This window comes from Anoplophora glabripennis, unplaced genomic scaffold (genome assembly GCF_000390285.2).
Source record: "Anoplophora glabripennis isolate ALB-LARVAE unplaced genomic scaffold, Agla_2.0 scaffold417, whole genome shotgun sequence".
NCBI classification, from domain to species: domain Eukaryota; kingdom Metazoa; phylum Arthropoda; class Insecta; order Coleoptera; family Cerambycidae; genus Anoplophora; species Anoplophora glabripennis.
In genome coordinates, this window is record NW_019417057.1 from 377,994 (window position 1) to 392,763 (window position 14,770).

The 14,770-nt window shown below is 34.5% G+C and overlaps 4 protein-coding genes across 7 annotated transcripts; 3 read left to right on the forward strand and 1 right to left on the reverse strand.

The window, feature by feature from the left end:
• The first annotated feature begins 6 nt into the window (after positions 1 to 6).
• Positions 7 to 2,180, forward strand: LOC111692125. Of its 4 annotated transcripts, XR_002763146.1 has the most exons (5): positions 7 to 928; positions 1,061 to 1,186; positions 1,258 to 1,507; positions 1,596 to 1,637; positions 2,070 to 2,180. XR_002763146.1 is itself a non-coding variant. In XM_023455882.1 (4 exons), exons 1-3 carry the CDS (start codon positions 16 to 18, stop codon positions 1,604 to 1,606), a joined length of 1,371 nt encoding a protein of 456 aa, XP_023311650.1. In that variant the 5' UTR covers positions 7 to 15; the 3' UTR covers positions 1,607 to 1,637; positions 2,070 to 2,180. The 4 variants fall into 4 exon arrangements, 2 of the variants coding, with proteins under 2 accessions (XP_023311650.1, XP_023311648.1); XM_023455882.1 differs by having other exon boundaries at positions 1,061 to 1,507; XR_002763145.1 differs by having other exon boundaries at positions 1,061 to 1,637.
• Positions 2,181 to 2,701: 521 nt separating this feature from the next.
• LOC108911739 (uncharacterized protein C1orf50 homolog) lies at positions 2,702 to 4,101 on the forward strand. Its single transcript, XM_018716745.1, has 5 exons — positions 2,702 to 2,839; positions 3,412 to 3,524; positions 3,577 to 3,633; positions 3,689 to 3,850; positions 3,901 to 4,101. The coding sequence occupies exons 1-5, from the start codon at positions 2,776 to 2,778 to the stop codon at positions 4,066 to 4,068; spliced, it is 564 nt and encodes a 187-aa protein (XP_018572261.1). The 5' UTR covers positions 2,702 to 2,775; the 3' UTR covers positions 4,069 to 4,101.
• On the reverse strand, positions 4,093 to 7,566 carry LOC108911737 (dnaJ homolog subfamily C member 11). The gene is made up of 12 exons (XM_018716743.1): positions 7,278 to 7,566; positions 7,030 to 7,159; positions 6,623 to 6,878; positions 6,368 to 6,570; positions 6,194 to 6,310; positions 6,041 to 6,136; positions 5,872 to 5,983; positions 5,697 to 5,813; positions 5,294 to 5,619; positions 4,572 to 4,681; positions 4,393 to 4,522; positions 4,093 to 4,298 (listed from the first exon to the last, which is right to left on the reverse strand). The coding sequence occupies exons 1-12, from the start codon at positions 7,347 to 7,349 to the stop codon at positions 4,276 to 4,278; spliced, it is 1,692 nt and encodes a 563-aa protein (XP_018572259.1). The 5' UTR covers positions 7,350 to 7,566; the 3' UTR covers positions 4,093 to 4,275.
• Positions 7,567 to 9,730: 2,164 nt separating this feature from the next.
• On the forward strand, positions 9,731 to 14,561 carry LOC108911736 (another transcription unit protein). The gene is made up of 8 exons (XM_018716742.1): positions 9,731 to 10,671; positions 10,728 to 10,921; positions 10,974 to 11,134; positions 11,195 to 11,400; positions 11,502 to 11,664; positions 12,184 to 12,399; positions 12,463 to 12,649; positions 14,375 to 14,561. Exons 1-8 carry the CDS (start codon positions 9,803 to 9,805, stop codon positions 14,488 to 14,490), a joined length of 2,112 nt encoding a protein of 703 aa, XP_018572258.1. The 5' UTR covers positions 9,731 to 9,802; the 3' UTR covers positions 14,491 to 14,561.
• The last annotated feature ends 209 nt before the right edge of the window (positions 14,562 to 14,770 follow it).

Consider the following 14,770-nt stretch of genomic DNA (forward strand, 5'->3'; position numbering starts at 1 on the left):
ATTTGTACTCCTATTATGAAGAGAGTCCATAAATATGTGGAAGCTGCTTCTGAAATTGTGTTTATTGATTCTTCGGGAACCATGGATAGGGATGGAAGTCGGATTTTTGTTATGTTGACACACAGTGAATGTGGAGCTTTACCACTAGGGCTTATAATTACAACATCTGAATGTGTAGATGCCATCAAATCTGGCTTCAACATAATCAAGGAACTTGTAGGAGAACCTATTTTTGGGGGACATGAGGAAGGTCCAGCAGTTTTCATGACAGACGATTCTCAATCTGAACAAAAAGCCATTGGCGATACTTGGCCTGGGTCAAAAAGAATGCTGTGCATATTTCATGTTTTGCAGGCAGTCTTTAGATGGCTCTCAAAATCAAAAAATGGTATTCCCAGAGACGAGCAAACAAGTATTTATAGAGATTTTCAAAATATTCTATATGCAAACAGTTTGGAGGAGGCGACAGCCAAATATGCTATAGCTGTTAAAAATGCAAAATTATTCCCTAAATACATCAATTATTTAAATAATTATTGGTGGCCAAAACGCGAATGTTGGGTGAAGGCCTATAGACGTGGTGTGTTAATGAAAAACAATCATACCAATAATTATTCCGAAAGTACAATTCGTCAAATCAAAGACAAAATCTTTTCCCGTATAAAAGCATTTAACTTAATGCAAATGGTGGATTTTATGTTGACCAAATTTGAGGACTACACAGAGAGAAAACTATTAGATGCTACCAGCAACCGCTCCAGTAAAAATCTTTTGGATAAGGACATAAAAATGCCTCCCTTAGATTTAATAAAACTGATTAAGAAACTTAATGAAAACATAGTTGCTGTCCCGAGTGAAACCAAACCAAATTTATTGTATTTAGTTAATACTGAAGTCCTCATATGCTCATGCACAGTAGGAAGTACAGGTAATAAAGATTTAAATTTATGCTTGGAGAAGATTGAATTTGTTTCCTAAAAAAAATATTATGCTATACTATACCTATAAAATTATTGTTAATATGTGTTTTCAAATCCTTACCAAAACTTCTCTTTTTTAGGTGCCATTTGCAAACATATTCATTGGGCAAATGCTCTGTTTTGCACCGACAAATACATTAATAAAATAGATAACCTTAAGATTAAAGAAAATCTTTATTTGGTGGCTACTGGGCAACCCAGTAAAGGTGAGTGGCTTTTACCTTTAATTGTTACACTTGAAACTGAATCGAGCCCTGCTTTAACACAAACAAATGAGGAAAACAGATTGTCATTTTCGGAGAACACAAGCCTACCTTCAACTAGTACTATGGATGTACCAATATTTGATCCTGATGAAAGCCGAAAAAGATATACAGAGTTGTTAGCAATAATGAATCAATGTTTTGATAAATATTATGAAAAATCACCACTAGAGGTAACCGGCAGTATGGAAAAAATGATTTCTACATTGCATAAAATTAAAACACCAGCATCATTTTCATCAGCAATAGCCACATTTGGATTTGGTAAGATTTTTTTGCTATTTTCTAAATTATTATATGATATCAGTTTTACATTCCTAAAAGGGTGTTAATATATTTTTTCTTCCTATAGCAGTTACGTGAGGATTCTTCAACACCTAAGTGTTGAAATTTGGTATGTGTTAAATATCTAATAAATAGTACTGTGTCTTCTCTACTGCTTTTGGTTTTGACCTGTTTTGGTGTCGGTTTTATGACATTTTTTCTTGGTTGTTGGTGTATTATTTTTTATTTTGTTAATTAACATGTTAAATACGAAAGTCGTAGGGTTTAGTGTAAACTTTTTGCAAAATATATTTTCGTAGATACAGAGGGTGTTGCATAACAGGGTGGCAGATCAAAGTTATATTATTTTTAAATGGAATACCCTGTATTGTATTGTATATTGTTTTTTTTTATTTATTTATATGGTTTACAATTTTATAGAAATAATATGTATACATATTTGTTTAAACTGTAAAGTGCTGTTTAAAAATAGACGAAATAAACAATTTTTAATATTTAAATAAAGACCATGATTGATTAAGTAATTGAGTAATTTTTTCAGGAGCTGATGGTAGTCGAAGAAGAGGAAGAATTATCCCAATCCAAAAAACCTCAGCTGGACGAAGAATTATTAAAAAACAGAGAAAAAGTAACAATGAAATAAAAAATAAATAATAAAAAAATCCTTTACANGAATGTATGCGCGCGCTACCAGGAGCTGTTCCGAAAAATCGCAGCTATTTGTCACTGCTCTGTTGCCGGAGCAGTAGCAGATGTCATTGCTCCGCAAAAAAAGCAGTTTAGTCCATCTCTGGTATATACTACTACTTGGTTGGAAATGAATGTTCCGAATGCTCCAACCAATCGCGTGCGTGCTATAGTGAGACAGCAATTACTGAGATACTGTCTGTCTCTCTCGCACACTCAGCCACACTTTTCGTAATGGCATGCCGCATATCTAGTCTCCATGGCATGCTGCCATAAATCTTCAATGTAAACAAAAAAGGTTACTTAGCGAAAATGATTCTTTCCCTAACGTCAATAAAATCATTGGTGGAAACAAACAAAAGTTACTTAACTTCTAAGCTACTCTGAGATATTTATTGTGCAATTAATTGAGAGTAACTTAACTCAGATAAATAAAACACGCCTATTGTCAGATTGTCACCCTTCTCATCTATGTTGTCACCTGTTGTCAAAATTAGAGAAAATAAGAAACGTAACCTATAATTTTTTTTTAATTAAATATATAAATATTTTTTTCCAAAATGAAACGTTGCTTTCAAAATATATCAAATGAAACAGACACTGAAGAAGCACCAAAAAATAAAGGTAGATATTGGATGAATTTGTACGTATTTAATGCAATTTTTAAAGAAATAAGTACATAATCAAATTATCAATGAAATTTTAATTGCAAAGGTTACTCTTACTGCAACAGTAGCTGCCTTAGGTCAAAATAAACCACTTTAGTTCAAGTTACCTTAATAGAAATTTCGCTTCCTTAAAAAGTTGCAAGTTTTCGAAAACATTTTTAATCATTCTGTCAAGATTCACTTAATTTTTTAAATAAATAAAAATTCCCTGAACAGTATTTTGTTATTTTTGCCATAAGTTTTACGACAGATTTTTTTTAATACTATTTATTCTAAAGAAGGTATACTTGCATGTGTCTAAATTGTACCGTTCCACAGAAAAATGGATTTAAATTTTTTCAGCAGTCTTTAGTTACAGACAACCAAGAATTTGGGAATATTCTAGTCCAAACCTTACTTTTTTATTAAAATTGGAGCTGAATAAATTTTCTACAATTTTAATTCAAAACTAATATATAATTTGAATAAAATAGCTCACCACTCACAAAAGTGCCGAGAAAAATATTTAGAAATACACTAATTTTATAGTTGTACTTGTGGAAAGAGAACCAGAACCTGGGGGAATAGCTTTAGTAAATCCCTTACGAACTTCTAAAAAAACACACCTGGAGTTAATGGAGTTAGGGGAAAGTCTTCATACTGTGAGAAAATTTCTATATATCTATATAAATTTGTAAACATTGTATTTTTTAGAGTGAATCGTTCATTCAAGCCAATGCTAAAAACAAATTGGATATAATAGGTAAACAGGTACGTGCCCAGTACACACAGCTAATATATAGTCACAATAATGTATAAATTCTAGATGAAAAATTTACATGTCCTTATGAACGAAGTTGTAAATGAAACGAAATTACATAATGACCTCAACAACGCAGCTTGCAATTTTGTAAAAAAACCTGGGCACGTGTACCATCTCTATGAAAAGCCTTCTGGACAAAAATATTTTGGCATGTTATCACCACATGTATGTTAATAAAAAACAAACATGAATTTTTCTAATCTGGTTTCTTTTAGGAATGGATAAACGTACCACATCATTTTTTAGGCAGTTTCCGACTCGAGGTAGACTTCAGTTGGACTCCCGCAGGCCAAGAAGAAACAAGATACGAAGGATTAAATTTTCTTAAGGATATATACTCAAATTCTTCAGGGATGAAGGCTATATCAAACTCTGATAGTTAACGTAACAGTAATAAATAAACAGAATTTAATTAATAACAATTTTATTGTTTTTTAAAAAAGATAGTCTTTTCACAACAAGCGCACTTTGAAATAAAAACAATTTGATTCATTGGCACAAACAATGAAATTACAAACTTTGCACCAACTCTTCATGAGTACCAGTTCACTTTTACAATCACTACATTTTTAACTACGCATGATTTGCTACTACGTTATATTTGTTCTGTGGGCTGAAAAAGAAAAAATCAATGGAAAAATTAATAAGAACAAATATTAACATGTATAAAGAAGTGCTCTTGTCCAAATATAAAAGTGAATACTTACATGTTTTAGGTAACCTTAAAGACTCATTATCCGCAATAGTAACTTCGTGGGGCTGATCATGATAATTATAAATTATGTGTAACATTTTCTCTTCCCCTAAGGCTGGGTCAAAGAAACCTGGTAATTCACTCTAAAAGAAAACAAATAAAGTTGCATGTCTCGACTTTATGATTTGCTACCTTTGTGCGTCCATGAATGACCAATTTACTGTCTTTGACTAAACACTGGATAGGTACAGTAACATCAATTACTTCATTAGACAGTTCCGCATCACCTTGATTACCACGTTCTAAAAAATATCAAAATAATAATTTTAAATTTCTTATACCAGAGTTCCAATATAGTAGGCAGTAAATCTCAAAAAATGAATCAAACCATACTTTTTGAAGTTCTTAATCTGAGAATAATTTTGGATATTCTAACTTTACTTATTACGTAAAAAAGAGACGACTAGAGCTGCATAGTTTCACGGCACGATGTGCCAGTTTTCAGCTTAGGCGTTTCCTTTCATATCAAACGCGTGCAAGACGAAAAAACATTTTATATTCACATTTTAGTTATTTCAGTGAGTTTCTAGAAACATGTGCGGGTGCTAATAGCCAATCTGTTAATAACCTGGGAGTCAAAAAATGATTTTTCGTTTGATATTCTCAAGCCATTTTTCCCATAAGAGCTTGTGTTAAACCGCTTATTTTTGTACGTGGTCCAGAAGTCGAGATAATGAAGATTTTGAAAGTAAGAGCGCATTTGAACGCACGAATTCAGTTTTCAGAGGATAAGTTTTCCTGCTGTCCTAAGCTGGAATCGCATTCCTCACACACCTTACTCATCGCACAGATCTAATGTAAAGAACGAGTCTCTGCCTACCGTTTTGGGACTCTAGTGTAATGAATTAAATTACCTGTTATAATCCGTCCATAAATGGCTTTTATAATCACCATTCCTTTTTTGTTACTTTCTTCCTCCCGTATTCTATTGTACGTTGCCATCATAAGTTCTTGAGCTGCCACTGCTTCTTTCCTCTTCTCCAGTAGTTTATTGTAATTATTTTGTTTTTGTTTCTCGACTTTCTTCGATTTCTCTTCTTTGAGAAAAGGTTCAACGAAACCTTTCTTAACGACAACGAAAACTACTAAAGGCACTATGGTGGCATAGAATATAGGGGCAGGCATGACCTCTTCACACAAATGAATAGGGAACGAATAAGTCTGCGAGGCTCTTGTTAGTCTAAAAAATGTAACTGATTTGTAGGATACCAAAATCATGAAAACTTGAAATTATAATAATTCGCTAAATGCAATTACCTGATTTTTAACTTTACTCCAGACGGTACTCCACAAACTACTGCAAAAGACAAGTTACTGTGTTTCGATATTTTTTTCTCTGCGCCGTATTCAATAACTCCACCAAAAGTCCCATACCTACAAAAAAATATGACTAACAAATTGTTACTGTTTACATTTTTTACTTTTTTATTACTTCACTGCTATTTTTAATTTCAATTCTTGATTCATCATCTTCCTCGTATACTGCAAAAGCACAAAAGAATGTGGTAAACCCACTTGTATGGAAAAATTATATCTATTATTTTCTAAAAAAAAAAAACAGTTTATACAAACATCTTAATATTATGAAAATGTCTATTCACCTGTATCCCTAATAACTTGCGTTGAAAATAATGATCTAATTCCGCCATGATATGAAAGATATCCAACCGAATATTTATCAATTTGCATCGCCAATGCTGTAATTTGAAAAATTTTAATATTTTTCATCATACGCCTATTTATTTCTCACTTACTAGACATAATTCCGGGCCTTACTCCCTCCGGTGTAAATTGCAGTATAGTGCCGCCATTCCAGAAAAACCTTTTCGTTAATGTCCTAAAACCCTTAAAAGATAATGCTGGTCCACTACCTAAAAAAATAAATACCACCAGCTCAAATTAACAGATGTGATCTTAAAGCTATGTACCCGCTGTCATTTCTACTTCCGCCCAACTCTTATGAGAAAATATATGCCTCCAACTTAAATTAATACCGCCACCTCCAGTACCATTTTGAGTCTGCAGTTGCCCCGATAGAGTACATGTGTCCTTTTGAGTTAGAGGAAAGTCAACAGATTGATTAAATTGCATTGAAGATACTTCAATTGATGGAATACTTGAAATAAAGTCACTGTAAATTAATTTACGTTAGCATTTTTTTTATGTATATAAAATATGCTTACCTTTCAAACTCATCATCAAATAACTCGTTATCGTACGGATTAAATAAATCTGTAGCGTTAATCGCTATCGTAATATTTCCAGTAGGATTTGTAGCCTGCTTTTTTCTTCGTTCTGCCCTTTCTTCAGCTAACTGCTCATATTCAGCCCTAATTTCAGCAGGAGTTTTAGTTCTCTGAACTATTTCCCAGCCTTCAGTTTCTAAACCTTTGGTACCCAGTGAGTCATATATTGCCCTTTGGTGAGGATCTGACAACACTAAATACAAAATTGAAAGTTTAAAGAGTCCTATCACTAGACTGTATATACATTTATACATATATTAAATACATTATATTACATCATATTAAATACGAGGAATCCAGACATCAAATACGTGATACACCTACTTAAGTAAATAATATATTACCTTCGTAGGCACGTTTCGTTTTGTTGAACATAATTTCTGCCTTTGCTTTAAGAGCTGGATCAACATGTTTGTCAGGATGGTACATGCGACTAAGACGTCGATATGCATTGTTAATTTCTTCTTTAGTAGCCTAAAAGTGCATACTACAAATATTACACAACAAAATAATACAATTTATAGGTTAGGAGAGAAAAGTTATAGATCAAATATTTGCACAATTTTAAATGAAGTAAAAAAAATTACCTTACCTCCTTGGGGACATTTAAAAACGAATAAAAGTCTTCTTCTATAACATTTTCCTCATCTGAATCAAAATCCATGTTTTTTTAGTGGTCTTGTGAATTTGTCAAACTGAATTTTATTAAAAATTTTAAACAAAACGTATGTAGCTTAAGGTTATGAATCCAGTCAATTATTAAAATATTTCAAAAAGAAAATCATTTATTTTAACCAGAATTTTGTTTTCAATATATTTCATGATAAATTCATTGATTTCGCTCATTTACTACATACCGAATAATACGCGTGGAGCATGGAGATAGGCCACACAAAATACACTTCACTAATGCGACCCATAGACCATAGACGAAGGAAATATCTTCTTCTTCTTCTTTTTTTGGCCTTCACCCAGAGGGTATTTAGCCAACGACAAAGGAAATATAAATGAATACATCTACAGGCACGTGGCCTTTCCCTAATCGCGTTTCTTGGCTCAACCACCGGGAACGCTGTAATACTTATACAGGGTAGGAAAGTACCGATGGTCTATCTGAAGTTACGTGAGAGCGATAAAGTAAGCCATAGAAATCCATGCGATAGAGAAGGATGGCTATAATGAAGGGGTCTCTTAGTCACCGCCCGTTTCGCCCTTCCACAGATAAGATCCACTTCTTATTTGTGGAAGGGCGAAATGGGCGTTGACTATTAGACGCCTTCATTATATTCATCCTTGTCTATCCCATGGATTTCTATGGCATTACTTTATCGCTCTCAGGTAACTTTTGATAGACCATCGGTACTTTCCTACACTGTATATACTTTATTTAAATCCTTTATTTACTTTATTTAAATTAAATTTAAATCAACAATTGAATTTTACTATATTGATTGATTGCTATGACTTTCATAATATATTTAAGTTTCGTTTCTTTATTATATCGTAATTATTTATTATTTGAATAATTATTGTACGGAGAATTTAAAGACAAATATTGGATGCTTGGATATCAAGATACGTTATTTAGTTCCAATAAAAATAAATAATTATTGAGTTTGACAATATTTCTAAATAATAAAATTTCCACCTTATATTTTTTTACTGTTTTATATTTATTATTATAATTTCATGTTTATACTTGTTTTGTTTTGTTATGATAATAAAAATATTACAATAAGTTATATTTTATTTTATAATTTAACAACTTTCTAGTAACGATATCATTTATTATATCTACTGACTTCCGTTTTCACTACATGATGGAGAATCTATACTCCGCGGTCGAAATTATAGAGAGTGATTCAGACATAATATAAAAACACTATTACCATAATGCGTATAAAATATAAAATGATTTTTATACGGTTCAATATTATTTATCTTTGTGCCGCTCGCTACGCACATCGATAGAATCTATAATCGTCTATAGACTGAGTTACACTGAACGTCGATCTATATTCTATTTCTGCCTTTTGCACTTGGTAGGGAATAGGGAAATGCTTTTTTAGTGGGTGTAAACGGACTTGATTTACCAGTCCTGAGAAACGTCATAGCATAAGCGTAGACGAGGGGTCTAATACCATGGCTATAATAAACTTATAAATTAAAAAAACACAAATGGGACGTTTTAAAATGCTGTAATAATTAAAATGGATCAAATTGCCGATTATAGCAAACCGTAGAAAATATTAGATGTTATATTTTATTATCTTTTTTCAATATTTTCTATATCTTGTTGCCTTTTACGCAGACACGCCAATGGATTTTCGTTCCCGGCACGCTTCATCCCCCTTACTAGTCCAAAAGCTAGCGATGAATCACTCTCTATAATTTCGACCGCGGAGTATAGGACAATATTTTTTTAAAATATTTTCTCTTTCGTATTCGTAAAACACTGTTAGATTGCAATAAACTGTATAGGTAATCTATATTTTGCTTTACCTACTGTTGGACAAAAGGATAATACAGTCAAAATTCAGTTATTTACGACTTTGGTATAAAATGACCATATTCCCAACTATTTTATTAATAAAATCATGAGCTGCTTTCGGGTGCAAAACATCAAGCTCCTGACACAGGACGCTAATCTTTTTTAACTATGAAAATTAAACTATAATTCATTTATTTTATTTGTTGATTGTTTCCTTTATTAATAATAAAAATATAGATAAGATTTTTGATACCAATTAATATAAATTACATGAAGGAATAAAAAAAAAGTCATGATTTCAACTATGCAAGGCCGAACATAAAACACCAAAAAAACGGTTGGTGTTCAGGGCGAAGGGGGGAAAAGTAGAGCACTACGATGTATCATACTCCTGAGCACTGGAACGTTTAAATATACTTGAGGATTGTTCTGGATCACTTTGGATTATCCCGATCTCGTTAGCGAAAGTATCTATGGTTGAAACAGTCTATACTTTTCAATGCTCAATGATCCACAGAACAAGTAAACATTTTTTACCTTGCCTGTCAGATCCATAAAGCTTTGTAAGGTTAGATAACTAGTTTTTTAACTGAAACATTGTGGTTTGATAACTTTTCTTGTACAACATGTCAGATTCTGAATCAGACAGTGAAAGTAATCGAAGTGTTAACTCTAATCAAGGTCCAGCACCAACACCAGGTCATGGTTTGGATAGATCAGCATCAAATTCTCCCAGAGAATACAGTAAATCCCGAGACGGTAGCCACGAAAGGTCAGTTAGTCGACAGTCTGAGAGATCTGAGAGCAGATCTAGATCTGGAAGTGCTGCTTCGAATAGATCAGGGTCCCATAGATCAGGTAGTCCAAATAAGTCGGTTAGATCTAGGTCGGAATCTGCTGGATCTAGAAGATCTGCCTCTGCTGAATCTAGAAGATCAGGTTCTGTTGCTTCAAATAAGTCAGAGTCTGTTGCTTCAAGACGTTCAGGGTCTGCTGGCGCACAAAGGTCCCCATCTGCAGCCTCTCATAGATCAGAATCTGCAGGTTCACACAGATCTAGGTCGGGAACCCCAGCTTCAAAGCGGTCTGGCTCGGCAGCTTCTAAAAGGTCAGGATCTAACGCTTCCAAAAGGTCAGATTCTCAAACTTCGCAAAGATCCGGCAGTGCTGGTTCAAATAGGTCCAGATCTGGTTCACCTGCCTCAAAAAGATCAAGGTCACAATCTGCTCATTCTAATAGATCAAGATCAAAATCTGTTGTGTCCAATCGATCAAGATCCAAATCTGTCGCTTCCAATCGATCAAGATCTAAATCTGTCACTTCCAATAGATCGCAAAGATCTCGATCTGGTTCTGCTGCTTCTAAAAGGTCAAGGTCAGGATCTGCTGCTTCTAAAAGGTCTAGAACTGGATCACCAGGTTCCAGAAGGTCTCGCTCAGGTTCTGCAGATTCAAGAAGATCAGGCAGTGCAGCATCTAATAAGTCACAAAATAGGTAAAACCTACCATCCATGATTAATGCAAACACTTCAATATGTATATATTTTTTAGATCAACTCATTCTAAATCAAGATCCAGGGAAGGATCAAGAGACCGTAGTGGCTCAAACAGTCCCAATTTACAAATTGATGAAGATGAAGAAAAAGGTGAGAAAAGGCAAAGAGATAGCTCTGAAGAACGAGAAGGAAAGAAAAAAATGAGAGTTTTAGACTCTGACAGTGAAGCTGAAGGAGATGCAGAAAAAGGTAGTATGAATTACAAAAATAACAGTGTATATACATTATTTCGAATTTTCAGTTGATGCTGCTGATATATTTGGTGATGCTGATGACATTAGCAGTGAAGAAGAAAAAGAGAAAGCCGAATCGGACAGAGAGGATGGGCGTCACTCACGGTCTGACGATGGAAGACGTTCACGTTCAGAAGATGAGGCAGAACAAAGGCCACTTATTGAAGATGTAATATACATTATAGTACATGTTAAATTCACATGTAGCAATTAATTTTTATGTCTTTAGGACGAAGACAAAGAAAATGAACCCGAACCAATTCCAGAAACACGAATAGATGTAGAAGTTCCAAAAATTAGCTGTGATTTAGGAAGGGATATCAATTTTGTTAAACTACCTAACTTTTTGTCAGTTGAAACCAGACCGTTTGATCCGGAGACATACGAAGACGAAATTGATGAAGAGGAAACTTTGGATGAAGAAGGACGAGCAAGGTATGCATTGCATATGCCATTTTATTTTAATATTAAATATTGAAGCTTCTCTATAAATCGTACGGTACTTTAAAAGTTCACGTTTGTAATTTCTTTGGCAGACTTAAACTAAAGGTAGAAAATACAATAAGGTGGAGGGATATAATGGATGATGAAGGAAATGTTAAAAAAGAATCGAATGCCAGATTTGTTAAATGGTCTGACGGATCTTTTAGTTTACATTTAGGAGCCGAAATTTTTGATGTATATAAACAACCATTGCAGGTAAGTGCTAACTATATATTTATTTATTTTTTAGAAGTGCATTGTTCGGGCAGAGTTCAATTACAGAACAAGGCAAAAAAAAATAAAAATAGCCAAAGAATTTCACAAAGTTTACACACATTAATATATATCTAGAATATTACGACCTATAGAGTAATTGGACAATTATTAACCCTTTCATTGCGGAAAGCGCAGATCCACGCCATATCGCTACTAAGACGCACAAGCGCGGTTTCCGTATGAAGCTAATTCAAATAAGGTTTAATAGCATTCATTACTCCTATGTATAGGTAGGTATATGATACATAGGAGAATGGAAGCACATTAACTTTGGAGGAGATAATTTAATATAATAAAGTATTTAGTAATTTATATAGAAAGACTACAGTAGTATCTGCAACATAAAAGCAACTTAAGTATATTAAATCTAGAAAGTAGCTTAACACTCGAAAGGGGACCAAAATTATAACATATCGAAGATTGGTGTTACGAACTACATGGTTACTACTTTTTCTGCAGGGTGACCATAACCATTTGTTCATTCGACAAGGAACTGGTCTTCAAGGACAGGCTGTTTTCCGAACTAAGCTCAGTTTTAGGCCTCATTCCACTGAAAGTTTCACCCACAGAAAGATGACATTATCTCTGGCCGATCGCTCTACGAAAACTTCTGGAATTAAAATAATGTCTCAAGTTGGAGTCGATCCTGATTTAGACAAAGCTACTAGAATTAAGGTGAGTAGCACAGAAAATCACAATTTCCATATGTTCATGAGGTTTTTTTAATAAAAAAAATAGAAAGAAGAAGAAAAACTAAAGCAAACTGCAACAAAACCAAAAACAATACGAAAGAAAGCTGATGGAGGAGCAAGACTACACGCAACAAGCTTTTCCAGGGAAGAAGAAGGCAGTGATGATGAGGGAGCCATTTCTCTCAATGCTATTAAAAATAAGTATAAACATGGAGCACATGTTACACAAAAAGGTAATTTATATATTAATCTTCAAGGACTCCGCGGAATAAATGTCATGTAATATGTGACAAAAACAAAAAGGTAACATATTCCGTAGATATTTAAAAAATGATTCTAAAGTTTTTCTATTTGATTTGTCGAAGTGTTTTTGAATATCAGTGGATATGTCAATAAAACTCGGAATTAAAATATGATTCCCAGATTTACCATTTCTGGTGTGATCCCATTTGGTTTGCCAACGGCGTAGCATCTCTATCCTAGCCATTTTAAGTTTGGTTTCTGGTGGGCGTTCCCTCTGTGACATGTCCACTCTTTCCCTAAAGAGTTCGTCTATCGGGATAATACTACTTATAACTTGCGCAGCTTCTGTGGATGTGGTTCTATAGGGACAGGCTACTCTAATTGCCATTTTCCTTTGTGTGCCGATCAATCTTTGGCTGTGTCTATTTATCTCTAGGGCTTTCGCCCACACTGGTGCCGCATACAAAAGGGTAGCGTTTACGACCTCTGTCAAAGCCCTCCTTTTTTTCTGCCCGACTCCGCCTATGTTGGGCATCAAGCGCAAGAGTGCTGACACAGTTTTTTTCGCCTTTTCGCAGATTCTGTTGATATGGGCGCCAAAAGTTAAGCTCTTGTCGATCATGATGCCAAGGTATTTCACGTCTTTTTTCGGCTCGATGTTCGTGCCGCCCATCATAAATTTCACCCCTTTCGGTCTTTTCATGACGATTAATAGCCTGCTTCTGTCTTATCGGGCGCGATTTCCAGCTCGTTCCGCTCTATCCACTCCAAAATATTTTTAAAAATCTGATTTCTGTTTTCCATAAGGACTTTCTCGTTTCTTACAACGAGTAAGCTGCGAGATCGTCTGCATAAGCTACTAATGCAGATCCTCGTAGAATATTTAAATTCAGCACGTCGTTGTATAGGACGTTCCATAAGCATGGGCCTAGTATGGAACCCTGGGGAACTCCACCTGTCCTCCACCGAATGCTCTGACTCCTACATACTTCTAAGTAGCGATTATTAAAATAACTCCCAGTCAGGTTCATGATCTGAGGATCCATCCTCCGGGCTAATTTTTGCATTATCCTAGGCCAAGACGCAGAATTAAAAACATTCCTTATGTCAATCAGGATCAGTGCACATAGGTTATTTTCCCTCCTGGCCCATGACACCACCTCTAGTACTTTTTCGATCGCGACCATAGTGAATGAACCCAAATTGCCCTGGGCTGAAGTCCCCGTTTCTAGAAATCTGTTCCTCTAGCCTCGCTAGTATTATTTTGGCCAAGGTGTTTAAGAGACATATTGGTCTGAAACCGAAAGCCGACTCTGGATCTTAGCCTGGTTTGGGGATAAGTACCAGACGTGCCTTCTTCCATTCGTCGGGAAAAACATCGCGACTCATGTACTTATTTATCAAGTCCTTTAAGGAAGCCGGAGCCTCCTTTGCCCAGACCTTAATGGCCTCTGGCGGAATCTCGTCTATGCCCGGAGCAGTTCGATTTTTACGGCTGTCTGCTGCTGTAACTATTTCCGTTGTGGAAACCCATGAAATGTGCGCCTCAAATTGCACATGCTGATGTTCCCAGTTCCATTGCGGCTTTTTTCTTTATTTTAATCCACACGATCACATTATAAACATGGCACTTATACTGCAGAGAGCCTATGTATACAATTTCCGTTCTATTAAACAATGTAGTTTCAACTTACGACAATGAATTCAATTTTTAGGAGGAGCTATCTATTCCTCTGACGAAGAAGGATCGGATATTGAGAATAGTAGGACAAGAAAGCATGGAAAATCTAGTGCACTTAAAGATTCTGATGAGGATAGTGACAGTGAATAATAGTCTTAAGTATTTATTCATAAAATTTTTATTACAAAACTGTAAATATAAAATGCATTATATTGAGATTACTGTTTGTTTCATTTTTATTTTAGATGCAGTAATATCACAAATATATGAATATAATACTGACGTTCATATCAATCAACACAAGTATAAAATTACATACACTAATTTATAAAAATTTGGTAGACAAGAGGTATCAGTATATTCGGCAGTACACAATAAAAAAAAACAGTCAAAAATAGCGTAAAACTAAAAGTTAAGGTGAGAATATCAG

Bases quoted from the DNA above. Each gene is read 5' to 3' on its own strand.
- LOC108911737 (XM_018716743.1), bottom strand. From the start codon at position 7,349: ATGGATTTTGATTCAGATGAGGAAAATGTTATAGAAGAAGACTTTTAT. The intron at 6,571-6,622 runs GTAAGCATATTT...ATTAATTTACAG, and splicing joins TTTGATGATGAGTTTGAAAG to TGACTTTATTTCAAGTATTC. The intron at 6,137-6,193 runs GTAAGTGAGAAA...TTCAAATTACAG, and splicing joins AAGGCCCGGAATTATGTCTA to CATTGGCGATGCAAATTGAT.
- LOC108911736 (XM_018716742.1), top strand. From the start codon at position 9,803: ATGTCAGATTCTGAATCAGACAGTGAAAGTAATCGAAGTGTTAACTCT. The intron at 11,401-11,501 runs GTATGCATTGCA...TTTCTTTGGCAG, and splicing joins GATGAAGAAGGACGAGCAAG to ACTTAAACTAAAGGTAGAAA. The intron at 11,665-12,183 runs GTAAGTGCTAAC...CTTTTTCTGCAG, and splicing joins TATATAAACAACCATTGCAG to GGTGACCATAACCATTTGTT.
- LOC108911739 (XM_018716745.1), top strand. From the start codon at position 2,776: ATGAAACGTTGCTTTCAAAATATATCAAATGAAACAGACACTGAAGAA. The intron at 2,840-3,411 runs GTAGATATTGGA...CTAATTTTATAG, and splicing joins AGAAGCACCAAAAAATAAAG to TTGTACTTGTGGAAAGAGAA. The intron at 3,634-3,688 runs GTACGTGCCCAG...TATAAATTCTAG, and splicing joins TGGATATAATAGGTAAACAG to ATGAAAAATTTACATGTCCT.
- LOC111692125 (XM_023455880.1), top strand. From the start codon at position 16: ATGAAGAGAGTCCATAAATATGTGGAAGCTGCTTCTGAAATTGTGTTT. The intron at 929-1,060 runs GTAATAAAGATT...TCTCTTTTTTAG, and splicing joins ATGCACAGTAGGAAGTACAG to GTGCCATTTGCAAACATATT.